Source organism: Scleropages formosus, chromosome 5, assembly GCF_900964775.1.
Source record: "Scleropages formosus chromosome 5, fSclFor1.1, whole genome shotgun sequence".
In the NCBI taxonomy this organism is placed as follows: Eukaryota; Metazoa; Chordata; class Actinopteri; order Osteoglossiformes; family Osteoglossidae; genus Scleropages; species Scleropages formosus.
This window is the reverse complement of record NC_041810.1, coordinates 12,749,872-12,777,703: the sequence shown is the minus strand read 5'-3', so window position 1 is coordinate 12,777,703 and position 27,832 is coordinate 12,749,872. Positions and strand designations below refer to the sequence as shown.

Sequence of the window (27,832 nt, the reverse complement as noted above, 5' to 3'; positions counted from 1 at the left end):
ATGGTGCTGTTCGTTGGTGTTAACTTGTAATATATGTGCTTTCCCAAGGGCAGAGTCCTTCTGAAAGAATGCAGAAAAAAAGAGGTCATTACACACCACCTCTTATTTACCTTCCATTTGACTTCTTTTGTTCATCCAAGGCAAAAGCCATTGAGGTTGTCTGAGACTTGAACATATTGGCGTTCTTTTGGCTGTCGTAGGAAAAAGTCACAGAGCAGCAAATCAGAGGAGATGGGTTGGAATGTAGGGTGGGACATTTAAGCAAAGAAGTCAGTGGATTGCTTTGTCAAGTAGAGATAAATGGTTAGATTGCAATAATGTTTTTTTTTGGTCATGGGACCGGGAAGTGAAAGTAAGGAGGGGCGTTGTTGAGGTCTCCTGAGAAGTCTGATGACGAGTGATGTTTGCAACAGTGGAGGTCGAGCCAGTGGAGGTTCGTGCTGAAAGGGTGCCAAGGGTTATGGTTCAAGGACAGTAACCTCTGTTATCTGCTGTGTCATTTAGGTATTACCTTACCTGTACTGGGGGGTGACCACAGTGACTGCTCTAACGGTACCCGTGTTTTGTGTGGATCATTGTGGGCAGAAACCCCAAAATATCAGGGTTAAAGTCCGGCATTTCAATCTGTTGTGACTTTACTGGGGGGAGGGGGAAGCAGGGCCAAGCGGTGATGATGGTGATGTGATAATGAAAGTAAGAGTGGGAGAGCCAACACAAAATGCTGACCGATGGGCAGGGGAGGGGCAAGGGGGGTATTTCTAATTTAAAGTTTTGACATTTCTGCTGTTCTCGTATCCAGAGCTCATCAGCTATGACCTTTCTCAACTCCAAATGTGGCTAACTTGAAGCACACACTGTGGATCTTACTAATGATAGTTTTCTCCTCCTTTTGTGTATACTGATTTATGTTGTACTGAATGGTCCTATTAAATGTTAATGCCATTCTGTTGGCCAAAGAGGACACTTTTACTTGCTTTAGGTACTGGAAATTTTCTCCACGGGAGTATAATGAGTCTGATATGCATCTGTCTGTTGCACTGCTATGAACTGCTTTCTTTTATTTTGCCTTTTCATGTGATATTGTTTAATGTTCTTTACAAGTTTCAGTGATGGTATTCATCCTGTCTAGTTTTGGTTTGGAAAAACTTAAGAGAAGTTCCCATTTCAGTATATAAGCCCTCTATGTTAAAGCAACTGTGTAGGTACGTGTGGCCAACCGGGTGTTGATCTCAACACTGAACAGTGTGGACAGCCGTCTGATGTACTCTTCTGTCTCAATGATATTTGTCTGGCTCGATCTACCATAAGTCAAGTCAGTGTTCCTCTTAATTGCATTGTCAAACCCTGTACCCAACTTCTTCATACAGTCTCAGAAGCTCTTTGGGATTAAATAAATACTTTTAAAAAGGTTTTTTTGTCTGCTTGATTAAAAAAGTTCTGCAAATCAATAAAATTCCATTCACTGAAAATTTTATTAAATAGTCTATATTTATAATACATGCATATTTACAGAAATCTTTTGTGACTTACATTTTTAAGGGTCTGATGTCTTTAATTGTATAACTTTCAGGGTTTTCTAGGGTCCTGGGACCTGCAATCCTTCTCTGTGTACAGTTGCTCATCATTTGTCTAACTTCTTCCTTTGTTTGACAGAGGAGCTGCCAGCCTGCACTATTTCACACACAACCGGATTGTTATTTAATTGCCTGTGAAAGAAAAGAAGGAAAAAAACTATTTTAAATTAGGCTTGGATATAGAGCATTAGTAAGGCTTTGTTGCAATGTTAACTTCATCTTCCCCATCATCATCAATCCCTAGTTACAAGCAATGAGCCATTTACCATTACAAAGCTTGTTAGCAATGCCCAGGTTGTGTAATTACCTGTGTCGCTGGCAATGGCCGTCTTGGGTACAAGCCTATTCGTCACTACACAACCCAGTAAGTTTTAAGATCCAAGGAAACATCTGAGTGTCCATGCATGAATGTATGTGTTTATTTCTGTGGGTGTGAATTGCGGTATAAGTAATGTCGAAGGGAAAAAAGCAAACCACAACCATGAAAAACAAAGTCCTGAATGAGAGTACAGTACATAGAAAAGTAACCACTAATAAAATGTTTGATCAAACTGACAATTAATGGGCGCTTGGCACAAAACCTCAGTTCTGAATCTCTCCTGGTTCGAAGCTCCGTCTTGATCTCGCGTGTGGACTTTATCTTGCACATTATGAAGGGATCAGATCAGCTATTTTTGTCAAACGGATTGAGAACTGAAATTGTCCTTTTACTGCTTCCCACCACATACGATTCTACAATAAGTATCTGGAAGTGTCCCTCCTAACTCCACAGCTGTTTTGGTCACTCCGTCCTGAAGGCGGACCTGAATTCTGACATTATTTTAAACTACTGTTTGGTTTCTAACCTACTGTTGATCTACCTTATGGAAGGCTTTGTTGCTTTTCACTCACAAAGTCACTTTGTCCTTAACTTTACTTCAGTCTGAGGTATGGTTTGAGGCCAGCTCAGGTTCTGTTAGCAGATGGACAAACACCATGTTCCATTCCCCTGCTGGAGAGAGTCAGTTGTTTATTTGTCATTTACGGAGTTACACTGAGCATTGAAATGCTTGTGATGAGGCTCGTATTAGACGTGAACAAGCATATTTGAACAGACATATTTAGACAAGGAAGTACATTTATTCATTTAGGTGATGCTTTTCTCCAAAGCAACTTACAATGTTAAGGTTACAGGTATTTACCCATTTGTACAGCTGCATAATTTTACTAGAGCAATTCAGGGTAAGTACCTTGCTCAAGGGTACTATAGCTGGAGGTCAGGCTTGAACCCATGACCTTTGGGTTCAAATGCAGGCATGCTAACCACTACACTACAAGCTATCCCCATACTGATCATAAATAAGGCAGTAAAAATAACAAGTACAACAGGTCGTACCCATGTGTACTCTGTCACTGCTGTCTGTTAGAGAGTTGCGCTTTTCATCAACACAGGTTATGTGGCCGATGGTTACTCGGTTAGGTGCGTTAGTACCCTAACCTTACTGGATCTCAGTTTGGTTTTTGAGTCTTGGTGAGATGTACTTGGGTCCTTGCAGGGGTACTAACTGAATATCAGAAAGGGTAGTTTTCAAACATCATTCCTATTTTAGTAGCAAACATAAGACACAACGGGTACACACACACACACACACACACATAATGGCTGAAACCACTTGTCCCAAGTGGGGTTGCGGCAAACTGGAGCCTAACCCAGCAACACAGGGTGGAAGGCTGGAGAGGGAGGGAACACACCCAGGAAGGGATGCCAGTCCATCACAAGGCACCCCAAGCAGGACTTGAACCCCAGACCCGCCAGAGAGCAGGACCTCATGACAGGTAGTGAGAGACAATTCACAATTACCACAATGTACATGACTCAGTTTTCACAATGCTGATGAGTGGCAGTTTATGCTGGTGTTTTTCCTAAATACAATTAACCTGCATTGAGTTCCAGTGCCGGTTGATCAGAAACTATCTTTAAGTGAAATTTGGTAACATTGGACCCGGTCCAACCCACTGCGCCACCGCACCCCCTGTTTTCCCACTCTTATTAGCCAATTCTAAATTTTAGCATATGCATTCTTCCAAGCTGGACTGTACTGCAACATGTTCTGTGAACTTTCACAACAGCTTCTACAAGAATTGCAGTATCTTCAAAATTGAGCAGCTAAGGCCCTTCGACAATTGTAGTACAACATTTGTATCAGACGTTCTTTCAGCTACAAACTCCTTGTCCTTGGGATCAAGACATTCCGAAGACATGCTGTGAGTGACAGAGAGAGCGTGTTCCGCTGACGTATGGATGAGTGACCCAGTGTAAGTAGTGTCTCTAGCAGTGTAAGTTACCGCGGTGAATAAGGTGTGTGGGCTCATAACACTACATAAAGTTCATTAGAAGTCGCTTTGGAGAAAAGTGTCTGCTAAATAAATAAATATAAATGTACTTCGCCGTCACACTATGTACTTCAAGACATGGGAATCAACCTTGTACAGTGTTTTAAAATCCACATTTATCCACAAACATCTTTTTGAGCTGTATTACCACAATTTTTTTGGTATTTTTAACTGCTTTATTGTTTCCTACCCTTTGTCTTATTTGTAATGGTTTTAATGTATTTTGAAAGTATTATTTGTAGTCAGTCACTTGTATAAAAATAACCTACAAATTCGTTTTATAAAACAGGCTGGTTGTCATGAAAGATCATAGGCGCATAATCATTGCCAGAGTATTTCAAGATGTCTAGTGATCCTATTTTTTTAAACTCAAAATATAATATGTCAAATTTGTGATGAGATGAAAAACCGTTTAACAGTTTTTGCCCTGCATCCTTTGATAACATTTTTGTAATATTTTGAAATAAAATGTTAAAATATATATAATAAAAATGAAGTGTTTTGGACAGACTGTCTTGTTTATCTGAAATAAGAGAAACAAACTACAGGAGGGGCAAGTGGGTCCAAACTCTTTGAATCACAGCGTTCCCCAACCACAAAGTTCACTTTCCTCAGGGTTTAGGTGAAGCCACCTAGAGATTCATTCGTTCACGGCAGTTACACGACTATGTCCGGGACAGAGTTCCACAGCCCGGTACAATAAACCCACGAGGGCTGATGAGGTAAGAACTTCCGGTCGCCATCTTGTGTCTCTTCCGGTGTGAGCGGAGAGGAGACATCGTCAGGGAGTGATTCATTTCCCTGTTAACTTCTTTTTTCGCATTTACTTTGGTTTAATCACGATGTCTAAAAGACATCGGTTAGATTTAGGGGATGATTATTCATCCAGCAAAAAAAGAATGTCTTCCGAAGGGTAAGTTGCGGAGCGAGTCGCTGTTGTTGTGTGAATCTGACTGAATCGCAAGACTCAGACTGAGCAGGCGGTCCACGGAGCGGCCTCGTCCAGCTACAAAACGGCGTCGGCTGTCAGAATTATTTAACACGGAGACACGTTTTCTTGAGCCCTTTCATCCGTGTCGACCGAGGATTTTGTTTGGGTGCGTGGGGTGGCGTTTGTGCGGTCTGTTCTCGGTCTCGCGCCGCTTTGCTTTGCTTCCTTCCCCGCGCTCTCGCGAATGGTAGCGCGTGCACGACCTGACCGGTATCTAGCTACCGGCATGGCGCTACTAGTCGTTTAAACTTTCGAATTGCCGGCTGTGTTCTTAATTTATTATTGTCCGCGGGGTCAGTCTTTCCCCCGTTTTTTTTCCCCTCAGCGGTCGCTCCTTTCACACATGTTTATGTTATCTTTTCCAGCAGCAGCCGCGAACTACAACTAGTCTAAAACACAAGTCACACAGTCTGTTCTGTAACCCCCCGACCCCGGCGTAGATACCGTGCCGGGCTTGGTTTCAACAAGTTGCCGTTTTTACTTTACTTACTAGAACCGTGCGATATCGCGAAATGGCTGGTAGAAGTAGTTTTTGAAGATAACGCGTAGATTGCGCCCCAGCCCGGGGGCTCATCATCATTTCATTTGTTCTGGGAGCTTCAACTTGTTCGTAACGGCTGCCGTTACATTTGAATTTATTTTGCATTCATCTCCAGTGAGTGATCGTCAGTTAGGTTTGAATTTTTTGTTTTTTTTTTAATAAAAAAAAAAGTATTTCAATAACGGGGAGCCAGTACGGTAGCTCATGCGAGGCAAGGAGGGGCGGATAACCGGCACGAGGCCTCTGTTTTGTTTCGAGGCACGTTTCTCAGCACGTGACACTAGGTCACGCGGGATCCGGTCGTTTGGTTGGATGACAGCATTTCCGGACAGGTGGGGTTCTACTTCACTTTATGCTTGTTTATTTAGCGAAGCCACGGTGTGAGGTTGGAGTGGTAACCTGCGTGCATGCATTTGTTCAGCGGTATAGTTTGTTGGGTGTCAGTTCAGGGAAAATGCTTTAATCAGGTACATGATTACAGCAGCAGGAGGTGGAATTCAGACTTGGGTCCTTCCTTTGAGTTGAAGGCAGCAGCTCGAACCACTATGCTGCCAGGGATCTCACTGTCGGCGTGGGGTCTGACGATGTGGTCAGGGCCTCTCGCCTGCTTCCTGGACATTAGGGTCCAAGACCTCTGAATGTGTGGTCACATTCTCATCGTCTTTGTCTTAGATCTGTGTACTGTATTCTAGTCACATTGTGTAGTTCTGACTTTGTCATGCAAAGAGACGTTTTGGCAAAGTTTAGCTTTAAAGGACGATTTGTAGCTGTTGACCTTGTGGTATCCAAATCACACTACTATTTTTGATCGTAATGAACTTGAATGTATTCACCTTTGGAATTGGGGACAGCTGGTAGCATAGTGGTTGCCTTTTTGTCTTACATGCTGCAGGTTCAATTCCCACCTCCAGCTGTAGTACCCTAGATTATCCTAAATTGTTCTAGTAAAAATTACCCACATGTATAAATAGGTAAATAATTGTAAGTACCTTAACACTGTAAGTTGCTTTGGGGAAAAGCATCAGCTAAATGAATAAATGTAGGTTGCTGGTTCAAATCTCACCTGTGTTGTTGCAGTTCTCTTCAACAAGGCACTTACTCTGAAATGCCTGAAGTTACCTAGATGGATAAATGATTGTAAGTAGCTAAACACCTGAAAGTGCGTTGGATGAAAGTGTCAGGTCAATTAATAAATCTAAGTTCTGCCATCTGTCAGCATTGCTGTTGACCCATGGAGTGAATTTTGTTTCTGTATTTATTAATGGAAATAGTCCCTAAACTGTACCAGTTTTTCTCGTTCTGTGATATGGAGCCAGATCTGTGACAGTTAATGCATTTCCCTTCTTCAGTAGTAGGTCATGAATTATTTGCGTTTTAAGTTTTGGCTAGATCAGTTCTGGCCAGACTTTGTTCATGTTTACCTGGAGCATCAGGTGAGAGGAATTCTGGTAGGCTGTGGAAATAAGATATGAAATGGTCGGGATTAAATGTTGAACATTTCTCATGCTGCTATAAAAGCAGTTATGTTTTTTTTCAAAAGCAAGAAATTCCACTGCTGCCGCCAGTGTACAAGGAGGTTTTGAAAGGTTGTGGTTCGACTCCTCTTCTTATACAGATGCTGGACAGATACTGTTTGAAACAGTTTGAATTCGGTCTCTCCAAAACCAGCTTCTTTTCCTCTCTGTCACATTAAACAATGTGCAATTTGGTTGTATGGATGAAGTTGAAAGTGGCCGGAAACTATGAGCATTGCACTGTCTTATAGGATGAATCTGTAAAGAAGTTGTGGAAGTAAGACCTTTTTTCTCCAAAAGTTTTAAATAATTTGTAATTGTACAGTTTCAAGTTTTTAAAAAATTAAATTCAAAGTGTTTCAGATATTTTTTTACAGTATTATGTTTTTGCAGATCCAAACCAGGAAATAAATTGTGGAACATCTGTATAATTAACCTTTTTATTGATTATGAATTTATGGTGAAATTGGATTTACGAGCAAATGGAGTTATGAATGAACTTCTCGTCCTAGGTATTTCTAGGTTATGGAGGTAGAATGCATGGTCTTTTTTTTTTTTTTTTTTGTAACTACAGGTCCTGTTGTAATTTTTACTTTCTTGGTCACTTGTATGTCACTTTTATACTTCAAATTTAAGTTTCGTACGTTAAGATTAAGTGATTGGTTTACCAAATACTCGCATAGCCTTTCCTACTGTAATTACTGAGGGTGAACTTCTGTCCTTTATTTTAATAATTCCCTGTATAATTTCTAGCTGCAGCGCTTTAATTCTGAAGGTAATGGTTTGCTAGCATTTATTAAACTTGGTTTGAACCTGAATTTTAAATAAGTAATCAGCTTCAAGCTGAGCTGTCATTGGACAAAAAAGTTTATGTTGCTGCTAAATATTGCCAATTTACAGATTAAAAATAGCCTGGCTATTAATTTTGACTCCCCCCCCCGTTTTGTTTATTTGTCTTCAGGTTATTTATAAATAGCTTTGCGCTTAGCGTTACTGAGTTATATACCTTTAAGTACTGTATTCTCTTTTTTTTAAGTTTAATGAAGTTCAAGGTATCTAATCTCAAGTTTTATTTCAAGCAATGCAAGTAACAACTCATTACCCACTACAGTGGTAGACAATAAGCAGTGATTTTCTAAAAGCAGAAATGGTATGAATAAAACATTAATACACACACACACACATTTTCTGAACCGCTTGTCCCATATGGGGTCGCGGGGAACCAGAGCCTACCCGGTAACATAGGGTGTAAGGCCGGAGGGGGAGGGGACACACCCAGGACGGGACGCCAGTCTGCCGCAAGGCACCCCAAGCGGGACTCGAACCCCAGACCCACTGGAGAGCAGGACACGGTCCAACCCACTGCGCTACTGCGTCCCCTTAAAATATTAATAATTAAAAGTAATACATAATAAACAAATGTACTAGTGGGATACCAGTAGTAGTTTTGTTTTAATTTTTACATTTAGTTTTGTCGATCAAGGAAAACTAATTTCACTGAAGATGGATTTGTGTTGGATGCTCTAAGAATTCTATTCCTCCTTTCTTTTCGATGAGAAAAGAATAAGTGCACACATCTCCTATTGATCCCTTAAAGGCCTTACCCATTTGGTACATCTATCAGTTCTGAATTAAATATATTGATGTTATTGGTGAGGTGCTTGTTTTTAGTCTCATCAGATTGAGGAAAAAAAAAAAAGAACTCGCCATAGGATGGGCTGTGTTCGTGTGTCACTAATGGTAATCATCAAGATTACCAAGATTTAGATTTGGTGTTTTTCACATTGCACAGAATAACCCAGTTTGTTTTCCATTGGCAGCAAAGACCGGGACCGCGATAGAGATCGTGATGAGCGGTCCAGGGACCGAGATCGAGACCGAGACAGAGACCGTGACCGAGATCGAGACAAAGAGAGCAGGGTACCCAGCAGTCCCCCCGTGAACCCACCACTTCCAGGTGGGGGCTTGCCACCATTGAAGCCAGCTGCCCAGCAACAGATAAACCCTTTCACCAATCTTCCTCACACGCCGCGCTACTACGAGATCCTGCGGAAGCGTCTGCAGCTGCCAGTATGGGAGTACCGGGAACGCTTTAGTGACATCCTCTCTCGCCACCAGACGTTTGTGCTGGTCGGCGAGACCGGCTCTGGGAAAACCACACAGGTGAGGTCTCTGAAACACCTGGTTTGGTACTCGCACAGTATAGTGGTTGAATTTGAAACTGCTTTACCAGAAAACCATCTGTAATAATAATGTGTGATGATAAGCCATGTGACTGGCCCACATAAGAAAATTAATAATTAATTTAATTTAATTATACATGGTGGTGGCAAGTAGCCAATATGGAGAACATGATCTCTTGAAGCGGCCATTTGTTTTTTCTCTGACGTGTTTTTACTCCCCTTCTGTAATGCACCAACACTAGAATGGCGAAGAATCGCACGTCTCCTTAGTCATGCAGTTTGACTGCTGCTTTACACTCCACTAGTAGCAGGGTTCAACTAAAAATGTAGCACATGTGAGGAGGTTTTACATCTGAGATGATGTTCAGATGTCAGTGTTCAAAGGTAGGATTCTCCCCTAACAATTTTTATCTGGTAATGTACACATAAGACAATCAAGTCAATTACAAAAGAGATTTTTATTTTCAATGGGATTAAAGTTCTATCATCCTTTAATATCAATTTTTATGTAAAAATACTTTTTAATATAGGATTGCAGTTCAAAGAGTTTCTAGCAGGCCGCATAACAAACAAATGTTGAATGGTTTCACGGCTGTGTTCACAGAAAGCACATTTGTCAGGGAACATACTTACTTGTCTCACTCACTTTGGGAAACATGAGCTACACAGGGCTAGTGTGGGGGACCAGTTTTCTGCTCTTTGGCATTTTAGGTAGACTCTGTATTGTAGCCTTCCTTTTCTCCATGTGCTACATGTTTGAGTTTTGTGTTGTTGGAGAGTGTTGCTGACAAGATTCTTCCTGTAGAACTTATGATGTGGAGGTTCTTAGTGGCTGGCTGCATAAAAGCATGCACAAGTATCTTTTGTGATGTGTTGGGCTATGTTAAGAACTTCCAGTACAAAATGGGACTAGCAGAAAGCCCTCGATGCTCATGCAGAGAGCAGTAAAAAAACTGTAGAACATCTGCTGGATTACTGCCCCATATAGACACCCACACCAGTGGATGTGACGAACATGGTTGATACAGATGTTCAACTTTGGCTACATGAAGCCAGTTTTACAGCTTAAAGCTTGCCTTATGTTGCTGTAGGTCTGTCTTTGATCATATGATAAATAAATGAACTTCTAGTGTTACTGTGACTGTGGTATAGGCAGTTAAGGCTCTGATGGGCCTCTATTCAAACCACATGTTCGAGGGGCTGAAGTTTTAGTATTTTTTGTTTGAATTTTGTGACCACTGGTAAGATCTTCAACATTCTCCCCTTTTCATTCTGTGGATTTGTTGGCTTATTAAATGTAGAGCTTTCTCATAAGAGGCTGAAAAGGTTGCCTAAGCTACTGGTCAGTCATCCAAGCTCAAAGGCTAATACTGTGGAAGGAAAAGCATTCAAAGTTTAGTTCTCTTAGAATATTTTGTTTTTTTTTTTTTTTTTTTTTAACCATTTGTGGATCTCCAGTATGTATGTAGGCAGGTTCTCTATCAATCTCACCAAACTTCAGCCCCACCTGAACGACATTCTGATCATTGCTCCTGCTCTCAATTGATATTCAGTTGATACACAGCATTCTGTGTTTTGCTTTGGGCCTCTCTTAAAAATCAGTTGGGTGTACTTCACTGGGTTGAATAAACTGTTGTTGGCTGAGAGCTGGATGATGTCTCCCCTTTGTGGACTTGCAGGCCCATCTTGGTTTTAGGTAGAAGTACGATGATAACACCGTCACCCTGTCTGTTCCTGTTCAAGAAGGCATGTGGGGAGTCGATGTGTATTTATGTGTTCTGTGGATTTTTCACAGATCCCCCAGTGGTGCGTGGACATGGTACGTGCACTGCCGGGGCCAAAGAGGGGTGTGGCCTGTACACAGCCCCGCCGAGTGGCAGCCATGAGTGTGGCCCAGAGGGTGGCTGATGAGATGGATGTCATGCTGGGCCAGGAAGTTGGTTACTCTATCAGATTTGAAGACTGCAGTGGTGCCAAGACCCTTCTCAAGTAAGACCTGTCTTTGTGTCACATCTCATTGTGTCTAAATAGCAATGCTTTTTGGACAGTATTTTAGTCGGTTGTGTTGATGTAGCTCCTGATTAGGGTTGGACACCAGTATCTGGAATTAGCTCCATATTGTTTACTTCTTAAATTTTATATTGGTAAATACCTGTTTTACTAATTTCTGGTACCATTATCGGTATTTTAGCTTCACAAAAACTTTATTTTCTATATTACGTCTCCCTTAAAAAAGAAAATGCAATAAAAATGGACGATATTTGTCAAATTTTGCTGTCATGCTTATTTAAGAAAGATGAGTCTACAGTCATGTGACCAAAATGATACTCGTTTGATTTAATCATAGCATAATCCATACTTCTCTTTGTCTGTGGCGCAAGTTTCCAGTGTTGGCAACTTTGGTGCTAATGTATTTTTGTGTATCAGGAAGAAGTGTGGATGATTGGAGAGTGTTTTCTTTGGCGAGTAATAAAGTTAGTCAAAAGAGGTTTCGCATGGATACATTGAAAGTTAATTTGCTTATTTTAAGAAAAATGCTGATTAAGTATTTGTAATAACAAACTGAAGACACATTAGCTTGTTCATCTTATTTGTAACAAAAAATGCAACAAATTTACTTGTTTGGTTTGTTTCATTGTCTGCATCAAGTTTATATTTAAACTGTTGTGCATAAGATATACAATACTGTTAATGATACTGTTAAAACACCATACTGGTTAGTTGGTACTGATGCTGTACCCTGTCACTTAAACTGTAATGGTGTCCAACCCTTGTCCACATGTATATTATTATTTAGTTTTTATAGTGCATGTAGTTTTTTTAAAGACCTCATAAGATTCAAATGTATGTTTGTCTGCTTTCCTTCCACCTCTTTAAGGTACATGACTGACGGCATGTTGCTTCGGGAGGCCATGAATGACCCTCTCCTCGAACGCTATGGTGTCATCATCTTGGATGAGGCCCACGAGCGCACACTAGCCACTGACATTCTCATGGGCGTCCTGAAAGAGGTTGTCCGGCAGAGAGCAGACCTGAAGGTGAAGTGACAGTGGAGAGGCACTAATGGAGAAGTTCACATGCAGAACCCCTTTATAGGGAGAGGAAATGGGTTGGGTGTTCTGGTTGGCTGAGTTTCATGGTGCTGATGCTGGTCCTGAATACGCCCCTCTTTGCTATTGTTGACAGTTGGTGATGAAGTCACTTAGTGTGACAGCTGCATGGCCTTTCAGGGAATGCTGGGTGATGATTCCCAGGTCAACCCGTTTACAGCCATCAATCCAGAGGGAAGAGAAGCGTACGGCTTTTATAGATGGAATGTTCTGGACACAATTCCCATAAAGCAGATGGGTAATGACTGCTTGTTGTTAGGAGTGAAGCAAAGGTTATACATGTGTTCAGAGACTGTTAAATGAGGTCTAGGTTATTCTGAATGATCTCTTCCCCGTGTCCCTTCTAAATCTAAAGTTTAATTTGCCTTGATTAAGAGCAATTATAATGTTTTGCAGTGCGGAAAGCGAATACCGAGACGGTGGCCCGAAATATTTAGATTGAAAATTGAGAGCCGCTTCCCATCAGAATCCTAATGTGTTTTATCTAATGGGCTCATTGGAACAAAATGTGCCGTCCTGGGTGCTGCGTGTACAGACTTATTTAACCTGGGGTAGTGGACTGGAGCCGAGGAGAAATGGGGCGGCATCCTACTGCTTCCTCTGTATGTCTGCAAGGCTAGCAGGTAGCCTAGTGGGTAAACATATTTTGTTACTGAAAAGTTTCAGGAGGGACCTCTGTTACTCAAGACTACAGCAAGATTCCTTACCTGAATTCTCAGGGAAAAAATATCCAGCTACAGTAATTTGCAGGACTTAATTACTTTGGATTCAGTGAGATGCCTACTGTACAGCTATGCAACCATAAATGAATCAATGAGCACATGAAGCTTTGTGCTCAGCTTGCCAATGGAATCCTAACTGTTTTCTCTTTTGGTGTGGATAGGTGATCATCATGAGCGCCACATTGGATGCTGGCAAGTTTCAGGTGTATTTTGACAACTGCCCACTGCTCACCATCCCTGGACGCACGCACCCTGTCGAGATCTTCTACACGCCTGAGCCAGAGCGAGACTATCTGGAGGCAGCAATCCGCACTGTCATCCAGATTCATATGTGTGAGGAGGAGGAGGGAGATGTGCTGCTCTTCCTTACCGGCCAGGAGGTGGGCATCCTTGGGACACTTTCGGGCTGATGTCATCACTTGTGGTCTCACAGCTGGATATAGGCCTGCTAGGGGTGAAGTCATTTTTCAGTTATGAACAAACTCCACAACACAACGTGTGGGATAATGTAGAAAATGTAAGCTCTTATTCAGCCGTCTTCTATAATAAAAATTTCATTGTCATTGTAGATCTCTTAGGTGACACATATTGACAATATCATATTTCACCATCAGCCAATGTGACTGTCATGGCAGATATTAATATGGATTAAGGTGTCACTCTTTTTCTTTAATGGGGATGGGTTTTTCTGAAAATGCATACATGCAATTTGTTAGGAGGCGTGTGTGGCTTCGTAGACTAGTTGAGCTCAGGCAGAGAAACAGGAGGGCCACCCTAACACTGTCCTTGTCGCTGAAGAACATTGCCCGAGGATTCCGGTGGTGTGCTATTTCCTTGCCGTTGGATATTTAGTTGTGATAAACCGGAGAAACAAATGGAGCGAGTAGTGAGTTGGTGTGTTTGCTGTAATGCTGTTTTAAGTTTTGCATTGGGGCCAGTTGTCACAGAATGTACCGGAAAGATTTTTAATCTTTTTAAAAGATCTTATTTGACATGTTTTTTTAATCTTTTTAAAAAGATTTCTAATCTTTATCATTTTTAATCTTTGAAAACATTTTTAAAGAGTGTTTTTGACTTGCGGATTCTGTCCTGCCCTTGTTCCTTTTGTGGATACTATAAATATCTCATTGATGAGCTTGTATTTCAGCCTGTAATTTTCCTTTTTTGTACATGTTTCTGTGCTAAGCTTGTGTTTCAGATGACTCTAAGATGCACGTATCTGTTTTGCATGCACCTCCTTAGCTTGCCCTGCATCAGGCTCTATGCCCATGGAAGCTCGGGAATGGATTGGTTCAGGTACTAGTCCTGTGACATGAAAGTGCTCAGAGAGCATGGCATCTGTTCCACAGGCCAGGATTAAATTGCAGCATCTTCAATGTCATGCTGCAGCCTTGGGAATGATAATGAAAAACAGTGTATTAGGAAATGGTCCCGGTAATTTCAGAGAGCGCCTCTGTAGAATGTTCTCTTCTGTAGATGAAGACATGTGATTCATTGGTGGGATGGGTGGGGGAACCACATGACTTCCACTCCCTAAGGAAGGAGCTGTGTTTTCCCCTGCGGCCTCATGATGGTGCTGCAGGACTACCTGAGGTGTCATTGGGTCTTGCTGTGAGTCTCTGCCAGGGATGTAGGTTCTGTGTTGGAAACGAGGGCGTAAAGTTAGTATTGCAGGAAGAGGAAATGGAACTGGGGTTGAAGGACAGCTGGGTGTCTGTAACCTGAGTTGGTGTCATGCTATAGACCAGATAAGATGGGGTAGAATGGTGTATTCCTGTGGAGATATACTGGTTGCTCAGGATAAATTTATATAAAATGTCAAATAAATTTGACATCCAAGAGATTTTAGTTTGTTGCTTGGTCTGGGCTGAGACAGGAGGGCTATGCTTCCATACTATAGTTGTATGTCTGTAGGGGAGTTGTTTTACAAATGGGGGTAATCTGTCTGTTTTCCATGGGATGTGCATCACCCTTTTTTCTCTTTCCTGACACACAATCTACAGTCAAGGGATTTTAAGGGTTTCCAGGCAATGTGCCGTTAGCACTAGACCCTGTTCCTCACATTGGTTGTTTTGTCCATATAAAACATAAAGAACTATACTCAAGAGGGTGAAGATGTGAAATGTTCTCCTTGACCTCAAACATCTCCTGAGGTAAAATTATCAGCGAGGAAATTGTTCAGTGGAGCCAGTAAACCTAGCCATTGCAAAAAGGAGAAAGGAGTGTTAATTCTTAGTTAATTGGTGCCACCGATGATCCCTTTAGTCACTCTGAATACGGTCAAGGGGAGATTTGGAGGATTGGGGATTGACTTGAAGCCTTTATTAGTACAGAGCTGATCTGCCTGCTACATTCTGTTAGTTTTGGCCTTACAAGGCTAGAAATAGATATCACTATACAAGTATTGCTAATATGAACACCATTATTGGAGTTACAAATACCATAGCGAAGATGAAGGTGCAAGGAGCTTTTGACAAGTGCGCCAATCCTGATATGTTGTCCTTCCCCTACTGCTTCTGATTGCCTTGCCATATTTACACACACTACCTGTGTCTGTGGTACAGAATTCCACATGTAATGTTCATATAAGGAACAGTTGCTCAGTGTATACTGTCTGCACAAATATTTAATTGGTTATCTATCAAAACCAGCATTTTCTCATTTAAAATCCAAAAATACTACAGGATGGCTTAATTTAGAAAAATTTTTTACATATATGCAGGGAAGTTGAATCTTTAAGAGTTTGTTCTGTGGTTTCTTTTTGGGTACAGCCACAGCCTTCTCCTTGTGTCTGTAGTGCAGATGTGTGGTGGATTGAAGCTGGGAGGGACTTACAATTGACTGTTTGCTGAAGAACCTTTGTTTTTAAAGCACATAATTGACTGGATTATGACTTCAAAATTACTCCTGTTTGATTGCCCAGAGGCTCTGTTGTTCATCAGGATTTTAAATCAGTGCCTAATTTTTTTTTTTTTTTTTTTTTTTTAAATATGTCTGGCAAAGGCAAAGATGACCACCACTTCTGGCATCTTCTTACCCCTGTGGTGGCCTGCCAGCAGTCTACCAGGTGATGAAGGTTCTGGATGGACCCTCTGGAAAGCTGTCTGTTGGTGACCCTGCTGGTGTCTTTCAGGAAATCGATGAGGCCTGCAAGCGGATCAAGCGGGAGATAGATGACCTAGGTCCTGAAGTTGGAGACATTAAAATCATCCCCCTATATTCCACGCTGCCCCCTCAGCAGCAACAGAGGATCTTCGAACCGCCACCCCCGGTGAAACCCAACGGAGCGATTGGACGGAAGGTGTGTAGCCAGCATTGCGTTACTTTGCAGCTCTTCCTATATGCTTGTCAGCTAGTTGTGAGGAACTGGGGTTACTCAGTGCTTTGCTGCAGAACTGACTCACAGCATTTGCTCTTTTTTTGTGTTTGTGTGAGATAGATAACTGGAATATTACTCACTCTGAGGCTAGGTAAAGCACCCATCTGTTCTTTTTGTCCAGTTCACTGCTGGTTCTCTTCGTTCCAGTTCCTATTCGGAGAACACAGGCCAGAAAAATGATCTGCTTTCTTAATGCCCCCCCCCCCAAAAAAAAGCATGAATTATAGATGTGCAGCCCCCTTGTGCAGCTGTGTGTTTTCCATTGCGTCCTGGCACTGTCACCAGCAGTTGTCCCACTGATTTCTGTTTCATCATTTTGTCAATTTATGGAAATCACGGTGATGCTAGTCGCTTTCAGCATTTGTTTTGTTGTTGATTTTAAAAAATGAGCACGTCACAAGCATAAATCCTAGCGGATTGTCTCTGTTGGCCCAGGATCTGACGGAATATTAACTTTGATAGTCACCAGTAAATTTGCAGACATTTAGTGCAACATCCTCTGGCGGTTTGATGAGTGACTCGTCTGCTTTGGCTTCCCAATAGGAGGTGATTGATCTGTCGATGTTGGTGCAGATTATTGATATCTTGAATTATAAAGTCGCTTCCTAAATTGTATTGTGTACCAGTTGCTGTTGAAAAAGAGCTTGAATTTGTGTTAACTTTCCATAAAATCAATAAAACGTTAATGCCGTGGATGCCAGGATTTGTACTATCAGTTGCTGCTGTAAAAACATTGCTTTTCCTTTCCTTTTTCTTTCTGAGCTCTGTATGCCTGCTTGTTCTGTTCATGATGGATCAGAATGGTGCTTCTTCCCCGGAAGCTATTGTCTCCTCTGTCCCTACAATTGACAGGACAGTTGCATTTGATGTTTTTAATGCAACTCTCACTGCCTCCTATCTCAAATAGTAACACCTCCTTTCCCAGCCCCCTGCAATGGTGCCTGGGTTGCATCGGAATTGTACTCCCTTGCTGGCCAGTTGGGTATAGTTTACTCTGCTGGCATTTCTTCAGGCATTTGTGCCATCTTTACTTGAATAAAAATGGAATGTTGTCAGAAACAGGTTGCGAGGGCTTGGTGAAAGTAAATGTATGGTTAACTGGGTATTGTTCCCTGAAATATGTCAGGCTTTTTTTGCAGTTTTAACTATTACTGGTTTTATTTTTTTTTTTGGTGTTGTCATGATGACATTGCCTTTGTTGTCTTACAGCAGTTGATTTTAATTTGCTCTGAAGGTGGTTAGGTTTCAGTGACTGACATTCTTCTATTCTTATTGGGGAGGAAATGCCCCTGTTGCACCCTTGCCTTCCTGCGCTCTGCCCTTTATTGCAGGGTGAGGGTGTGCAGATCACTGACTTTGAGAAGACTGTTTTCTCCATGTCTTAGTGTTATTAATGTTTAGTGAAACATTCTTATTATTTGGAATGCACAGATCTAAGCAGCTGGTCTCACAAAGCTTTTTTTTTTTTTTTTTTGTTCTTCCGAAATCTGAATCTTTGTTCTTGCTTCAGACTCCACTTTGGTTGTTAGTTTTCTGAAGTCTCCGATCTGTCAGGTGACAGTGAAGGTTTCACAGGTGTTCGTGTCATATAAACCTATCTCCTCATTCTACCATAGTCACATCACTAAGTACCATTAAGAGATTGATAGATCTGACCTCATCTGAAGACCTACATGTGTTGATCCGTCAGTGTGTCGCTCAAGATGTGGAAGTTGTGGTCTGTTGGGTTTGCCTCTGCTCCTTGCTTTCTTGCAGCTTCAGCTGCAGCAGCAAGCAGTCACTGCTGTTGTCTGGTGGGTTGCTTCCCTCTGCAGTGGAATGTGAATGTAATCCAGGATGATTCACTCAGAGGCAGAATTAGGCAGGGTTAAGGCCCAAGAAAAGAGAATGATCCCAGGCATTAATAAGAGAACACATGGCCCTTTCTCTTGGGACTGGAATGTGCTTTTAAAAGGCAGGATTTAGGTGTGTCTGAAGCTCAGAACTTTGGCTAGGCAAAGCAGACAATTACCCTGCCCCAGGTCCTCTGGTCCTTCTGGCATTTAGAGTTTTAAAGACTGTGGCATCCAAAGGAGGTCTGTGAAATCATGGCACTGCGTGGGTTTGCTGAACTGCTCTTCTCACCAGTGGAAACTGAGCCATTTGTGACTTTGGGAGGAGATTAATGTTAACAAATGAACTAAAAAGCAGCGTGGCCTGTGTATCAGGTAAACTGACCTTCAGGGCAGGGGTCCTTCTGAGATTTGCACCAGCTTTGGCATGCACAGACACGAGTGGAAGCGGCCTGATTTCACAAAAGCTGATGAATTGATGGGGTCGCTTAAATGCCAGTGCCCTGGATGCTTTCGTATTATTCACTGCAAATGAGTTTTATGAAGCAGAACACGACAATGGCTAAGGTCGGTTTAAATAGAAGACGTGTTCCTAGTGACCCTGGACTGGGCCTCGCTGTCTTACCAACAGAAAGAAATAACAAGCCTGGCTGATTAAGCATTCTCTCATTCAATTTATACTGAGTATAATATTATGCCTCTACTTATGCAAGTTGCATTTTAGTAATACTGAGGTTTTTACTTTTTTGAAAATGAGGCATGCTCTCAGAGTATTAAAAACAGAATTCATTTTTTTCATAAATTGCTAGTTCTGTTGAGGTTATCTGGGTTTTCTTTGCTATTTTGGGAGGTAGGAGAGATACCAAAGTGGAACTTGAAGCTTTAGGCTTTCTTTTGATCATATAAACATCCATCCCCTGCAGGAGTGGTTCCTGATTGGCACAGTACAGGTGCCCATTCTTCCAGCCTAGATTATGGCTTGAGTTGGAGCCACACCACCTGGACCTGGCTCTGCTCTACCTGGCATTGCAGTAGTGCATAGTTTTACCATATCCCAGGCAAAACAGAATTCGTGGGATGTCACATATCATTCCTACCCCATCACTGAACTGTCCCGTTGACTAAATTGCTGGAGAGGAAGACTTCTTAGTAGAAAAACAGTGGAAACAGATCTGATTGCAAAAACATAGAATTTTGATGGGATATTCTGTTGATCCCATTCAGAGATTCCCCCCAATCCAAACATTCCACGCATGCCTCTCATGTTGTTTGTCGTGCTCTATTAAATTAGTGAGTGCAGAAACGTTGGCGGCCTGCTGCTTTGATCCGCTCGTGCTCGGATCTGACGGTGAGGGTGGCTCTGTGCTGCAATTCGCTCTCTAGGCAGTGCTTCTTCAATGAAATGCAGTCTGATGTTACTAACATTAGACTTGGAAATCTAATCTTGTTCTTCCTCTTGTCTTTCCCTCTGAAGCTGCTGGTGTAGTGCTCCCCTTTCACGAGAACACGACTGGAGCATCGCTCACTTGCTCACGAGACTACCTTCTTAGATAATTGCACTTATCCACAAAGCTAATTAATTTTAATGCAACTTATCTCTTGTTTCATAGTTGGTTGTCAGTGTGAGTGATTTTAATTCGGCCTGGTGCTCTCGTTCTGCCACCGGGCACGTGGACCCCCAGGAGCATGAATCACTCTGTGTTTTTGTTTTGTTTCTCAAACGTGACAGGGTTTGTTGTTCTGGAGCAATTTACGGTTTGATTTACTGTATCTCTCTTGTGTTCTCATCTCTAATGGCTCCAGCTTTGACAAAATAATGAATTCCAAGCATGGAAGCTCTCAGACTCCAACATTAGTCTACCATCAGTGTGCAGTTTTTGTGACGAAAAATAATTATTGGCCTGAACTTTTTTGTGATGTGTGGATTAAAGGAGGATGGCGGTCTGCTCCTTTGGAAGCACAGTGGCTTCTGGATGACAAGGTAGCAGAACGTGGTGATAATTCACCCAGACAGCACGCTCTGGCGGAAGGGCCTGTAAGCTTGCCTGTAGTCGACTCGGCACTTCCCCTGTTCGGCTGCATTATGGCTCATGTCGGGTACGGGTTGCGACGCTGTCGGCAGGGTTTAATTCATTCAACTCTTGCCATGTTGCTCTGCCTTTTGTATTTTTTTTTTTTTTTCCGGGGGGACCTGTAACGGAGGCTGTATTCACTTTGGGAAGTTTTTTCTTTAGGAAGCATCTGACTATCTAATCAATAATTAAAGTTGTGGGTGATGGTGGAAATAGTATTCTGTTGAGACAGGGCACTTCTTTACTGCTTTCCTTAATGCTTTTGCTTGTTGTTTGTATTCCCTGAAGAGTATTAGGTATTGACATCATGCTCCATATTTACTAAATACTATGAATGATGCAAATGTGTAGGCAATTGCAGGTACAAACTGTTTTCTGCCGATAGCAGATTTACTAAGATTAAGAGTGTACATAAAGGCAGCTGTAATTAACAAATTTAATTACCTGTTTGGCAACATGAAAGGGAGAAAGTACAGAACTGCAGGCTCTGCTTAAAAAGAAGCAAATTTCTCTCGATGTATATCAATATTTCAAATCAGAATAACTTTATCCACAGATATAAAGCCTTAACTCAAGATTTTAACTTGCTTCATCATTGGTGTTGCGTGATTCTTGTCTTAAATGAGCACCAATATAGATGCGTTGAAGTCATGTGTGACATGAGCAATGAGGAATTCATAGCACCTACGTGATTGGTGAAAGTCACACATGCGTTGTTGGACTTATTATTGTTTGTGGAGCACATTATTTAAAAATGACTTGCTCTTGACTGACGAATGTTTGGTCCCTGTATTCAGAAGCTGCTTTCTTTCCTGCAGGTAGTGGTGTCGACAAACATTGCTGAGACGTCGCTGACAATTGACGGCGTGGTGTTTGTAATTGATCCTGGATTTGCCAAGCAAAAGGTTAGACTCTGTCTCCCGTTTGCGTAATCTCCCCTGCACATCTGCAGCTGTCAGCTGCAAAATCCCCAGATAAACAGTCATACGTGTTTCACTGCACTGGGAACAGAGCACCATTTTATTTATCCTGCTGACATTTAGGAGCACTTGGAAACCATTGTGTCAGGTGGAATTCATTCATGTTGCATGTGAGAATGGAACCAGTTAAGTGGGGGTTAGTTCAGAATGCTGGTTGTAGGCGCTTGTCTTCTCTGAAATACTGTCTTCTCCTTCTGTACCTCCTCTGATCAGGTATATAACCCACGCATCCGTGTGGAGTCCCTACTGGTGACTGCCATCAGCAAGGCATCGGCGCAGCAGAGAGCAGGACGTGCCGGCAGGACACGCCCAGGGAAGTGCTTCCGCCTCTACACAGAGAAGGCCTACAAGACAGAGATGCAGGTGAGCACCACTGGGGATAGGAGGTACTTAGGAAAGCCCCCCAGGCATTAGAGCATCATGTTTAAAATGTTCACTGAAATTGATCTACATGTTTAGTAACAAATATGCTATAGACTGGTGTAGTTCCTGTTAATGTTTGGATTTCTGTAAACATATTGGTTTAACTGGTAAACTGGTGTGAATTTTTTTTTAAATTATAAAAATTCATTGTGAGTTTGGCTGGTGTGTCCCCAGTGTTCGCTTTAGCCTATGACATTGGAGCAGATAGTCTGACAAATGTTCAGGCAAAAGCGAAGTCTTCACTTTTAACAGGGTAATTCTTTAACGTCAAGCAAAGTGCCAAAGTGAATTTTAAAACAAGTTAAATAGCCTTTCCAGCACTGCAGTCTGAAGGTCTCTTCTCTTGACACATGAGCCTACATGAAAAGATAATTGGATCTTTGCTCATTTATTTCAGTTTTCCTGGCTTTCTTCTTTTTGACAGGACAACACATACCCTGAGATTCTGAGATCCAACCTAGGTTCAGTTGTACTTCAGCTGAAGAAACTGGGCATCGATGACCTGGTGCACTTTGACTTCATGGACCCCCCTGGTGAGACTCGGAGGAGTAGAACAGACGCTGAACTCTGAAATCCAGTCCTGGAATGGCAGGCTGCCGAGTTGCCGTTCTGGGCCAAATGCTGAACCTAGCTGGCTCTCGGCCAGTTTGACACATGGGTTACCTGGAGGTGTACATTTCAAAGCAATTTTTCCTTCGGTACTTCAGTCTGAGGTGTCCAGCTTGTACTGTTAGAGAGCGATGTGGCGTCCCTCTATATCAAAGGCACATTGCAGTTGTACTCTTTTTGGTGGATCTTCTCTGACCTTGTTTGGTGAGGGTTCTGGTCTCATTGCAGATGTTGCCCTGGATAAATTGTTGTTTTGCTGTACATCATTAGACTATATTAATCCTGAATGAGCAAGATTCTGTGAGAGAGGTTTAATCGAGTGCTGCTTTGGCCTTGACTGCAGCCAGGAGATGATGTCATTGTATCCTTTTTCTGGTAGATGTGTCTTGATGGAGGTGGTGTGGCGGCCTAAATTAGACATGCAGCAGGGGGCTTTGGGTCATCTCTCATGAGACTGCAGATCAGAGTATAATTAACAAATTGTACAGTCATGAATGCCATTGACTTTTAGTCCTGATTGCATTTTAGTTTTGCTAAATTGAATAGAGGACTTCATTTGTTCAGCAACCAAGTCAGTAACCTTTGATATCTGTATGCTTGGAAGGCAGATTCCCCCCCCCCCCCCCCCCCCCGCCTGCCTCCACATTTAAAAAGCCGTGCTGCAGTTGCTTAGGCTGTTAGGTGAGCAAATTACTGAAATTATAAAGAAAAAGGTACTGGTTCATGCTGTTCATGGAGTCCTGGTGTTTTGTGACATTTGCAAGCCTGTGTTCAAAGTCAGCATGATATTAACTTTTCCCCACCTTTTAGTCTTGTGTTTTAATCAGTTTGTTTATGATTAGGAAAGTCCCTTTGTAGTTAGACACATTGTTGGACTTTAGTGTTTTACAGCCAAATGCCTCCAGCTTGTGGTTTGGGGGTGGACTGAGGGATTGGATGGGGGTGGCTTTTGTGTTTCAATCAAATAGGGTAAAACCGTTTTTCTTAACCCCATTTGTTAATTTAGCATTTCCCCTGTAATGTTATCTTCAGGCACTGAGGTTGAATGGGGGGGGTTCACTAGCTTGCATGTTTTAAGATGCTGCTGTTTGCTGCAGTGCACCGAGGCCTCTTGTTAATCCATTGGTTTGTCCCCACAGCCCCCGAGACCCTGATGCGTGCTCTGGAGCTGCTCAACTATCTGGCAGCCCTAAATGACGATGGTGACCTGACTGAGTTGGGTTCCATGATGGCAGAGTTCCCCTTAGACCCTCAGCTGGCCAAGATGGTGATTGCCAGCTGCGAGTTCAACTGCTCCAATGAGATCCTGTCCATCACGGCTATGCTGTCAGGTAACGCCAAGAAGGACGCTGCCACCCTTGTCATAGCACCAGCCAACTCCTTCAAACCCCAGCCTCACCGTGGATGAACATTATAGATGAACCTGCAAACAGGCTGTCTAGGAAACGGTTTGAGACTACAGATAGGTTGCCTGGGAAACTGCTCAAACCCACAGAAGGGTCATCAGGGAGTCTGCTCGGAACCTGTTCACAGGGCTACTCGGGAAACTGCTCGAAACCACAGACAGGAGACTGCTTTCTGCTCCAGCTTAGTTGACCGAGCCATGCTAATCTGGTGTGGCCCCTCTTAAGGCTGCTCTAACAGTAGTGATGTGTGGCGCAGAGCATTTGTGGTGTCAGTTCATGTTTGCTGGGATGGGGAGATGCACGTCCTAACCAAACTGAGTTTAGAGTAAGCGGCAGTACAACTGCTGCAGCAGTGACTGCTCTTTGGGCTGCTGAAGCAGAATGCTGCTCATCAGGATGAAAACTAGATACCTGTGATGTGGGACGGGGAGATTTGAGTTGTGTGGGAAGATGGGATTTAACTCTAGATGTTTGTTTTAGATGTTGGCTGCATTAATATCTGGTGTGCTGGAGAGCCAATGGTCTGCTGAGTTTGCTACCAAGTCATCAGTGTTGAGTAAACACTGAACCACTCTGTTGGACTTGCAGCTGGACAGAACGTTACAGTGCAGGTAGAGATGGACTTTGTGGGGGTGTGGAACCGCTCATAGCAGGCTGATGTGCTGGTCCTTCTTCTTTGCACATCATAACCTGAAACATGTCCTCAGTCCACCATGTTGTCATCAGTTTTTATTGGAAATTAGTATGCACGGACAACTCTGCCTGGGGTATCAGTGCAGTGTAACACAAAGCAAAAGTGCCCTTTGGCCACTGTGTGTTTTTGAATTTTTTTTTTTCCTTATACCCAGAAAAAAAAAGTTCAGTGCTCAATCTTAAAAATTCAGTTCAAGTTTTGTTTTCATTTTATTAATGATTTAAGTGGATAAAATAATTTTGTGGAGATGAGAGCTTCCAAGTGCTATAATATTCAAGGATGAGTTTTCATTGTATGGTTCTACTACACTGTTAGTTTTCATCTTCTGTCAATTTCTTCAGTTTTTTCCCTTTATTTTTTCCTGTGAGCTGTTTGCTTTGAGTGGCAGTGCCTCTCTCTTTCCTTGCGTCCTGTGCATTAGTCACGTGGGTCCGTTGACCATCTTCACCCTTGTAAACAGTCTGGCAAATATTTTTAGATGTCTCAGAACCCCTTGGTAGTAGACAGTTTACCCTGTTTTCGTATGGGACCAAAAGAACCTCCCCCCTCCCACAATTCCCTAGGGCTCTGTGAAGTCATGTAGCTGCTAGGCCTTGTTCCTGTGATTGAGTGCTGGACTCACCCCTCTGGGCGTCTGTGTTGGGCCCATACCAACCTGGTTTAGTCCCGCAGTGTTTCGTTCGTCCAACGGAGGCAAAGAAGGCAGCCGATGAGTCCAAGATGAGGTTTGCCCACATCGATGGAGACCACCTGACTCTGCTCAACGTCTACCATGCCTTCAAACAGAGTACGTACTGTTTGTGGTATTTGCCTTCACTTCCGACACGGTAAAATCATCTCTGAAGGTTTCTTGATTCACGTCATCTGCGTGGGATAAGATGAACCCTTTCAGATTGATGCAACTCTTGTCATGTTAGTGTGAAATGCTCCTCTAGTGCTTTGGCTTTGAACTTCTGATGGGCTTGTGTGAAATGCATTGCCCTTGAGAGGAGTATGTGATGTGTTCTGAGACTGAAAGGTTTGCCAGTTGTAACCTTTTCCCCCACATGAAATCTGGAAGGTTTATTGCACCAAACTTAGAACCTTTTCTCATTTATACCATCTACCACCTACAGACCACGAGTCGGTGCAGTGGTGCTACGACAACTTTGTCAACTACCGGTCGCTCATGTCGGCCGACAACGTGCGGCAGCAACTCTCCAGGATCATGGACCGGTTCAACCTGCCACGGCGGAGCACAGAATTCACCAGCCGGGACTACTACATCAACATCCGCCGTGCCCTTGTTACGGGATTCTTCATGCAGGTTTGTGCCATTCCCTCCCTTCCACGGTTGCTGTGTGATGATTGCATCTCACTGGTCAGTGGTCACTATTTCCTTCAGCTTCACCGCCCTCTTGACTTCAAAAAATACCATCGATGGAGAATTGTTTTTTTCCATTTAATAATGTGGTGGATTACCTGTCCGCAGGAAGTCTCAGCAAATAAGATTCTGTTTTTGCATAAGACCCAGTGGTTAATGGAGGAATTATAAATCAAGTCAATTTGTGTCTTAGTGGTGAGATATAAATAGCACTTTCAGAAACTTCATTTCCAGGCACCATGGAGGAGGCAAACCTGCCAAGTTGAATTACTCTGTTGGCATTTAAATATTTGTCAACATTAACCTTTTTCTGACAAATTTGCCACTTACATTGTAGTTAAGGTCATTTTCCCTCCATACCTTCCTTTGACTCGTATTTATTGAGATGATTACTTTGGCAGTCACAACAGCCGTACTCTGTGCATATTTAAGCTTTACAGGTAAACAAAAAAAAAAAAACAAAAAACACCTATTTGTGCCTGCTGATTATGCTGTTGCGGACTTGTCTGCAGCAAACACACTGAACAGTCTCCATTGTCTGTCGCTCTGCTTATGGCTCACACAGCTCTGAACCTGGAAGAAGAGTAGCACTGGGGTCACAAAGGCTAACGCCCCATCTTAATATCTGTATGCGCACATAGTTTATTTTAAACATCAGGGAGCAATGTTTTTCCACATGTTTTGTGACCAGGTGGCTCACCTCGAGCGCACGGGCCATTACTTGACCGTGAAGGACAACCAGGTTGTGCAGCTCCACCCGTCCACAGTCCTGGACCACAAGCCTGAGTGGGTGCTGTACAATGAGTTTGTGCTCACAACCAAGAACTACATTCGCACCTGCACCGACATCAAGCCCGAGTGGTCAGTGTCCCCTGCAACCCTCTCACATGTTTGCATGTTCTTTGGCAATTTATTTCCTCTGCGTTTGTATGGGGCTTTGGCGAGCTCAGTGTGTCACTCGTGTGTGTGTGTGTGTGTGTGTGTGTGTGTGTGTGTGTGTGTGTGCGCGCGCGCGTCTGTGTAGGCTGCTGAAGATCGCACCCCAGTACTATGAGATGAGCAACTTCCCCCAGTGTGAGGCCAAGAGACAACTGGAACGGATCCTGGCAAAGCTGCAAACCAAGGAGTACTCGCAGTACTGAGGGCAGCTCCGGCTGGGGGGAGGGACAGCGACCCAAATGGATCAGAACCCTCCCCTAGTCGTTCTCTGTGCGTCTGTTCACAGCCTTCGTTAGGGAGACTTTAACATTTTTCGTTACTGTTCAGATTGAATTATTTTTATAACTTTTGATCTTCTTTTGTTTGTCTTGTAGCACATTGTAAAACTGTCATTGATGGCATTTATGGAATGGGTGATATTTTTTCCAAAGCAAGTAACAGGTGTCACCTCATTTTTAAGGCTTTCACCAGGAGTACAGTTACTGACCATGTCATGCATGATCATTCATGTGGATGTTGACATTCCTTTATGTTGTGAACTCCAAAAACAGTATGTACTCAGATAGAAAGTCCTTGTTTATTCAGTACAGCTTTGTCTTCAGTAATAAAACTTTATGCCAGCTTTGGCAGTTTGACACATGTGAACTGTGTTCCACTTTCTATGAGTGGTGGGAAGAAATTCACCTGTAGGATCTCTGCAGAGTGAAACGGTTAAGTGTTTGGACTACACTTTTTAATAATCTCATTGTAAAATGTGAACGACTGTTTGCTACCACATCCATATATAACAGAGGAAGAAATCTGCAGGGTGAAAAATTAATAAACTGTTGGAGGCTTTAAAAATATGATTGAAGCTTTTTTTAAAATTATTTTTTAAATGTTGGCCTGCGAATCTGTCCTGTTGGCTGCGGTGAAATGAGTACTTGAAGGACTCGACGTTTACAGGAATTTTCCAAATGCGACTAATCAATTACAGCAGGTGTATTTTTAGCTGACATAAGTGGGAATACGAGAGGTAATGTGAGAGAAGCATTGTTAAATATAAACGCTGGGAAGGGAATCAATGGAAGGCCTTTCATGGAGCTGCGGAGAGGTTTACATGAATATTGCCTGAACTGGGTGAGCAT

General features: G+C 42.6%; 1 protein-coding gene across 1 annotated transcript; it reads left to right on the top strand.

Moving 5' to 3' along the window:
* The first annotated feature begins 4,692 nt into the window (after window positions 1-4,692).
* Window positions 4,693-27,548, top strand: dhx15 (DEAH (Asp-Glu-Ala-His) box helicase 15). The gene is made up of 14 exons (XM_018759726.1): window positions 4,693-4,860; window positions 8,814-9,156; window positions 10,972-11,165; window positions 12,055-12,214; window positions 13,170-13,388; window positions 16,142-16,309; window positions 21,110-21,196; window positions 21,485-21,634; window positions 22,119-22,227; window positions 23,443-23,634; window positions 25,068-25,190; window positions 25,519-25,709; window positions 26,458-26,627; window positions 26,791-27,548. Exons 1-14 carry the CDS (start codon window positions 4,790-4,792, stop codon window positions 26,906-26,908), a joined length of 2,295 nt encoding a protein of 764 aa, XP_018615242.1. The 5' UTR covers window positions 4,693-4,789; the 3' UTR covers window positions 26,909-27,548.
* Window positions 27,549-27,832: the final 284 nt, after the last annotated feature.

Excerpts from the sequence above, each read along its gene's own strand:
- dhx15 (XM_018759726.1), top strand. The coding sequence starts at position 4,790 with ATGTCTAAAAGACATCGGTTAGATTTAGGGGATGATTATTCATCCAGC. Across the intron at positions 9,157-10,971 it reads GCTCTGGGAAAACCACACAG|ATCCCCCAGTGGTGCGTGGA; the intron begins GTGAGGTCTCTG and ends GATTTTTCACAG. Across the intron at positions 26,628-26,790 it reads ACCGACATCAAGCCCGAGTG|GCTGCTGAAGATCGCACCCC; the intron begins GTCAGTGTCCCC and ends GCGTCTGTGTAG.